General features: G+C 41.2%; 2 protein-coding genes across 2 annotated transcripts; one reads left to right on the top strand and one right to left on the bottom strand.

Annotated features, from left to right (window-relative positions):
* The first annotated feature begins 981 nt into the window (after positions 1-981).
* LOC128307166 (HIG1 domain family member 2A, mitochondrial) lies at positions 982-1631 on the top strand. Its single transcript, XM_053044903.1, has 2 exons — positions 982-1036; positions 1128-1631. Exon 2 carries the CDS (start codon positions 1168-1170, stop codon positions 1498-1500), a length of 333 nt encoding a protein of 110 aa, XP_052900863.1. The 5' UTR covers positions 982-1036; positions 1128-1167; the 3' UTR covers positions 1501-1631.
* On the bottom strand, positions 1612-2335 carry LOC128306546 (uncharacterized). Its single transcript, XM_053044084.1, has 2 exons — positions 2071-2335; positions 1612-2003 (listed from the first exon to the last, which is right to left on the bottom strand). The coding sequence occupies exons 1-2, from the start codon at positions 2333-2335 to the stop codon at positions 1612-1614; spliced, it is 657 nt and encodes a 218-aa protein (XP_052900044.1).
* Between the last annotated feature and the right edge of the window lie 4965 nt (positions 2336-7300).

Below are 7300 nucleotides of genomic sequence, written 5' to 3' on the forward strand. Positions count from 1 at the left end.
CGCTTCTGACATGCCGTCATATTTTTTCTAAGAAATGATGCATCTTGAAATTTCGGCGTTGCCTATACAGCACGCAATCCTACGTACATACACGCAATTGTAACAAAACTATCGGTGAAATGAGTCCAGTTGTAACGAAAAGCCAGCAGGACTTTTGGCAAACGGAACCAAACTAGCCTATTAAAGGAATCCCTTTCTCGTAGTACAATGTCCCAGTTTTGGTAACTCAATGATTGCTATTATTAAGCTATTATATACTCCAATGATAGTCTTCTCAATGATAATTTACCTTAAACACGTAAATTGTAAAGTTTATAAACCAGTGTAGGATATTCTACATACTTTGGAAGATATTAAATAAGCACAAATGGAATATTCCATGCACACCAAAAGCAACACAGCTAAATTGAACGCGTCTATTCACAAAACTTGTTCAAATATGTCATGGCATGGCACGGCGTCTGTTCGCTTCTAGCGATATAATTCGCAAATAAGAAACCGGTTTTGGTAACTCACTGAAACTCTTGTTATATAAACCGACACCGTATATAGTACAGTTAATCTACCAGTAAAGTATATTTTACATACCTTTGAATATGGCTAATGATATTCAATTCTCGCCAAAACAACTTACGCGTCTATTCTCAGAACTAAAAGATGTCAATGATGCACGTGCCCGGATAAACCGAACCGGATAAAACGCCCTTTCGAAACGCTGGGCTTAATGCACATTGGGCTGTTGTCAGTTGGTTAGTTGGCAATAGGATAAAATTCAAAAAATCAACTCCCTGTTACGCCGAATGTCCTGTCTCTGTGATAAAAAGATAACTTTTGATTGCTCAAGGAACGCATAATTAATTTATTAAACATTTTAATAGGGGAAAAGTTTTCGAATTACAATTTTCCAATGTGCAGTTCACCATGACATTTGTTTCAGGGAGTTGGCATGAAGGTTGCTGTTTATGATCAAAACAAACCATCCGTCAAAACATGAACCAATTTCGCATAGATACGAAATAAGTTATTGTAGATTTATGTAAGCTCCAGTTCAGGTTGCGATTATCGGTGATTTATTGAACGAGTTTTCTAAAATTGTCCATCGTTTCTATCGGCATTTATGTTTTTAGTGAGCACAGCCATTAGAAAGCAACAATCAAACGTCACATCATGCCACAGGTAGCGCCAACATCCGCACCAGCGGAAATTCCCGCGGAGGAGCTTGATTGGATACAGATGCGCAAAGATTTTGCCGGCATGCACGCAGAAACAACCAAAGAGAAGATGGTTCGAAAGATCAATGAGAACCCGCTGGTCCCGATTGGTTGCGTCGCCACGCTGACAGCGCTCGGCTTTGGGCTGTGGAATTTCCGGCAGGGTCGCTCCCAGATGTCGCAGTACATGATGCGTGCGCGTATACTGGCCCAAGGTTTTACCGTGCTCGCACTGATCGTCGGTGTGGGCATGACCTACGGTACCAAGGAACCGCCCAAGAAGTCCTGAAAGTCTTGCTGGAATGGAACTTGTGGCGTCAAAAACTATGCTAAACTGTTAGCCCTTTATTGAGATATGGAATAGATGGGATATCGCATTTGCACCCTAAATTGTGTTACACTAAACAGAACTGAGTTTTTCTTCCGTCACTTCATCGTAGGTGTCGATGGGTTCCTCCGGCATTGGCTTGAATCCGTCCCCGTCCGTTGGTTTTAGCCACACCAACCCATCCGCTCCCATGCGCATACATTCGAAATGCAGAATGAGCAACGGATTGGTCCATACGCGTGCCTCCACGTCCAGGCACATGTGCAGATTCTGGCGCGGTGTATAGATGTCGAACAGCTTCAGGCATAGGTTTGCATTCAGCGGTATGTACGGGACGGGAACCGGTAAGCAGAATGGCGGAGGGTTCTTAGCCGACAGTGAATTTCTGTAGATCGACGAATCGTCCATAAACACTTCCATATCGATCGCAAAATCGTACGGCACGTAAGTGAAGGAGGAGCAAACTGTAACAAAAACGATACGTGTAATGCGTGGCTGTATCAAAATCCCCGCATATTAAGTTTTACTTACATTTTCGATCGAAATTAAGCTTTTCCATGCGTATTCCCATGCAACACGTACAAGCCAATTCTTCGCACTCGCAGCGATTGTCCCGTATCATAAATTTGGGCTGGTTCAGTGCAAACGGACGCAATGAAACTGTGGGATATTTAAATGTGCGGTTCGTTCGTACGTCGTAAAACACAATATCAATCCTCCGGCTTTCATTGCCCACGTTGCCAGACAAACCGATTGCAGCGAGTAATACAGTACAGATCAATCCGAACCGTTCCATTCTAGAACACACAATAAAGCCCAACACATGCTGGATACAACAGTAAAATTAAGCAAAAATGGTTTGAAGACGGTGCAAGAAAAAACGAAATAGTCGTCGTTTTTTCGCTTTCCTCGTGCCGTCTTGAGGTTTCATTCTTCTTTTTTTTTGTTTGATAATGTATGCATGGAGGCATTGAATAATTGAATTTTATATTAGGTAAAACTCGTATGGCAGAGCATAGGCTGGTAAGACAAACCGGTAATGTGATTTTTTGTTGTTGTTGTTGAACGGTACGGGTTATGATGAATTGAATGAGATAGTACGAACAGCAGCAAAAAATACACATCTCCATGAGAATCCCTCTTTGAAGCTTCTTTCGTGAGATAAACAATAGCTTGATAGTAGAAAATATCTTAGTTACTTTCATTCAGAAATATTTTTGTTTAAATTGGAAATATGGCGACCAAGTATCTTCAAAGCACTCACCTTCGATGACTTGAGGTGCAAATGATTTAAACTATGAGTATAGCTAACTTATCAGATCACGATAACTTGAACAGATGGATTCAAGGAGATCTTCTTCAACTTTGTAATTGTACCTATTGCAATTACAGTAACTATGAAATTAGTTAACGTGGCAGATTAACGGATTTTGGACAGCTAGATCTATGGAGATTTTTTTTTTGAGTTAACTTCCCAAGGCTCCAGGTTGGTGTTTGGTTATAAACAATTTATTAGTTATAGACTAGTTTAACATAATGTCGTATTGGTCAGTGCTTACTGTAACCATGTTTCCCGTGGCCTACTGCTAAGTTTTTCCAAGAACTGCATTGCTGAATTTTTGTATATTTCTTATAGTGTGTTTGTCTCTATAGTCTGTAGTGACTTGAGGAGGAAATACATTTTTCGGATCACACTAAAACGCAACACAATCGGAATACATCTATTCCAGCTGACAGTTCTAACTCAACTGAATCATTTATTTTGTCTTCATGTCTTTTCTCCTATTCCGCTGATGTATATATTCGTTTCTCTCTCCCTCTTCTCTTCTCCCTATACCTCATAACCCCTACATAGTCGTTCGCTATTGTCGACGTTAGGTGTTATTAAAATAAATAAAAAGATTTCTCTAAAAGTAATTTATTTTTGCACTAATCTCATTTGAAAACGAGGAGTTTGATTGGATTGGGAGATTGTTTGGGAAAATAGAATGAGAATACATCCGTCAACGATTTTTGTTAGTTGGGAAAGCCTTACGAATGCGATCCGCTCCGGGAACGTACGCTCCGGGCACCGCACCGAAACGTCGTACATATTCCAGGAATCTCAAGATGGCGATCTGCCGTGACGGGTAACAAAACGGTGCGTGTGTGTAGAGTCGTCTATTTTCCCCTGCACTCCCTGAGACTGAACGTGCCCAGAGTTTTTTGCGTGCATTCGATGAAAAGCGTAAAAAATTTGTAAGCATAAATAACGGTGCGTAATATTCACAGTGAGCTGTGTGTGCGGAAAATTCATACAGTCTGTGGTTGTTGCTGTAGTGTGGAATCGTGGAGAGTAGTTTTGATGTTAAGCTGCCTCCGTGTGTGGCTGTGTACGTGTGTGGTTCCCTTAAAGCTTGTGTCGTTTTTTTCTTTAACTCCCTTTCTTTTCCTATCGCACGTTCTCTCTCTCGCTATTCGTGTAATTTTGTTTCTCGCTTTCGCTTGTGTGGTGTGTAAATTAAACTCCAAAACCATCTCCATTGAGAGTTTTTTTTGGGGTCTGTGTTGGTGGATCGGGGACTTTTTCGCAGACAAAATGGACTGGATCGACTCGAAGTTCTTGGTGTGTTTTCGGGACGTATACTCTTCTTCAGGGATGAACACACTAACACACACACACACACACACCATTGCGCAAACGTTGCAATGTTGTGCGATTAGTTGTGGAAATTGAAAATGCATCCTTATTTTCCGCGTTCAATCAAACCTACCAAACCAATCAAACAATTGTGTTATGTATTGCAACATTTCTCTTAGCAAAAGCGTCAATTTAGCCCCGCTAAAGTATTGTTGTATTTCGTAGGACTAAAATCGCTGGAAAGGGTGCGACTGGGGCAACGAGCGGAAAGGTAGAGCAAAAGGGCTGAAGTCTTGGGTGGAAATCATCTTTCGGGAGGATGCTGTGAGACATTAGTGCAGTGCATTTTAGTGTGCTCAAGTTCAGTTGAAGCATTTCGGTTCAACTTTTTGATTTTGGTTAGTTCTTTCACCAGATCGTTAAGCTTTTCCTCGAGAGCAAGCGAAAACGAAGATACAGCATGCGGAGTAGGTGTTCGAACGAGATAGATATATTGTTAGAAATAGAGCGAGAAGGGAAGAAAGTTCGGTCTATCGCGCGGTATCAACAGGACTAAAATTGCAGAACTTTTTTTAAGGAATCATGTTCCTTTTATATCTGTAAAATTTGATGGGTTAGTTTGTTAATATTTACATTATTATTTTGTAAAAGTTTAGAGTTCTCGTTAGTGTTTGAACACATTTCTACTTGTATTTAATCCTTGCATATTCGCTATTTCGCTCTCTCTCTCTCTCTCTCTCTCTCTCTCGTACACGTCTGTTTCTTAGTGTTATTTTTGTTTGCTAATTTATTTGCCAAATTGTTGGCAAAGCGAACGAGAGCAAAATCACCCAACTTTCCGTCATATATTTGCTTCTCTGTTTCGCATGCACTCACAGCTATCGGAGCTTTGTTCCCATTTTCCCATAAAATGAATTTGATCGATCGGTTTAGTGGAAAATGATTGTTTGTATAGCCGCGGACAATTCGACCTTTCTTCGGACACACACAAACGCACATGAAACACAAGGTTTAGTGCGACTGTGTTATAAAGCATTTTGTCTGTTTTCACCCTCTGGTTCAAAATCGAAGTGCATCGAAAACCTCTCCCATGTCGTTATCTGCCTCTCTCTCTCTCTGTCGGCCGCATCTTCACCTGCCCCAGAGGAATGCGCACACACATGCTTCACTCCCATTCATTCCCGTTGTTCAAGCGTGTGTGTGTTGGTGTAGGTGTGTGAACGGCAGTGTGAACATCGCTCCTTAGAACGATGTAGTGTTGGGCGGATCGGATCGGATCGGATTCTGGGATTGGATCCTTCATTGGGTCAATCCGGATTCGATCCTAAATCCAGGATCCTCTAGATTGGAATCCCAAACAATTCTTCTCGGTCCGGATCTGTTATTACAGGAAACCGGGATCGAAATCCAAAACAAGAGTCTAGATCCCGGATCCGGATCTGTCATGTCATGGAATCGCCGCTTCTACAGTTGGATGTGTATTAGAACGATTTCGGGAGTTGCAAAGTACTACTAGAAAGGTTCAACAAAATCGTTGATCAAAAACAGTGGATCGTAAGCTGAACAGGAAGGTGTTGAAGACGCTGAAAGCTCACCTTGGACTTTCCGATGGGGATGTTGACAAAAAATACGGTGCCAGCATAAGTACCGTCAAAAGAATCCGGTTAAGAGCAGGCTAACGCTCTTTTCATGCATCAAACAACCCAACAGAACCCTGAAGCAAAATTTTATCGCAAAAACACGCGCCCAAAAATTGAATGACTAGATTTTGACGAGGTACATCGGCATCGTAATCGGCAAGCATTTGAACCCACCGAACTGTCCAGAATTCCGGCTGATAGAACAATATTAGGCGATATTGAAAAGAAAATTGAAATAGACAGGCAAAACCACCAACAAACCAACCACCAACAGGCAAAATCACCGTGTTCCTTTCGAGGAATGAACGGATTCGGACCATTCCTTTTTTCGGAACTTTTCCCATCACTACTTAGAAGAATATTTTTGTTTGTTGGTGTGTTGATGCGTTTGTGTGCTCTATCTGCAAGTGCATGTATATGTGTGTGGATGCATGAGAGCCCACGCAACAAAACTAGCTGGTAGTAGTAGTATGGATGGTCAAGCAGCGTCTATCTATCGAGACGTCTTCAAAATTCTAACAGCTATCTCACTCTCTCGGTCCACGGTGGAAACATTCCCGCTCTCTACCACACGGTGTGTCTGTTGGGTGCTTCCGAGCGGCTGCAATTATCGTCTCCGTGTTTTGTCTCTTTCGTTTTATTGCAATTTAAATTATGGACATTAACTTATTTTAACGTGGTTAAAACGTGGTTTTTGCATCCATTCTACACAAAAGAAATAACCCCGAAAGATGCAGACACGTAAAACATTTCTTTTGAGGTAGATTGCCATTTGCTCACCGTTTTTCCTTTTAAGTCTCTCGGTTCGTGAGCATGAGCAGTTTCTTTCTTGCAAACTTGCAATCACACATACACATACCACGGTATATACTTGAAAACGAACCAAAAATTGAAACAAAGCTAGCAGTGAGTGAGCGGGATGGAGTGTCGATATTGTATCTGGCTGGATGCTGCGGTGTCACGGTACTGAGAGGAGATTCAATATCCATTAGATTCCATTCGCCACAGGTATGCGTGGCCGTGGGTATGAATGTATGGGTGGGTGGATGTGCATGTGTGTGTGTGTTCCTCTCGCTGTCTGTTGCCTACTTTCGCCCCTGTTGTACTCGTGAACCTTTCATCTTATTGAAGAATGGGATGCCTTCAGCGAGCTTTATCTTCAACTAAGAAACGTGTGTGCGAGTCTGCTGTGTTTGTGGGCCTGTGTGGATAGAATTCTCAAGTAGGAATTTTTCGATTTATAGTTTCTCCAATCTTCAATGGGCATGGTGTTGGTCAGTCGTATTACTGCTAGAAAGTTCGTTTTAAATTGTAAATTTATATGACAGTAATGTAAATACTATTAATCTCATAATTTAAGAGAGCATAGTATTCTTTTTTCTTCATATGTAATAAATTCCATCGCAAATGAATGTATTAAAAAAATAATTTATTGAAACAATGATGTTTTACCAAAAACTATAATTATCTGAAGCTAAATATATTGATTGTGTTTTCTTGT

The sequence above is a fragment of the Anopheles moucheti genome, chromosome X (genome assembly GCF_943734755.1).
Source record: "Anopheles moucheti chromosome X, idAnoMoucSN_F20_07, whole genome shotgun sequence".
Lineage (NCBI taxonomy): Eukaryota > Metazoa > Arthropoda > Insecta > Diptera > Culicidae > Anopheles > Anopheles moucheti.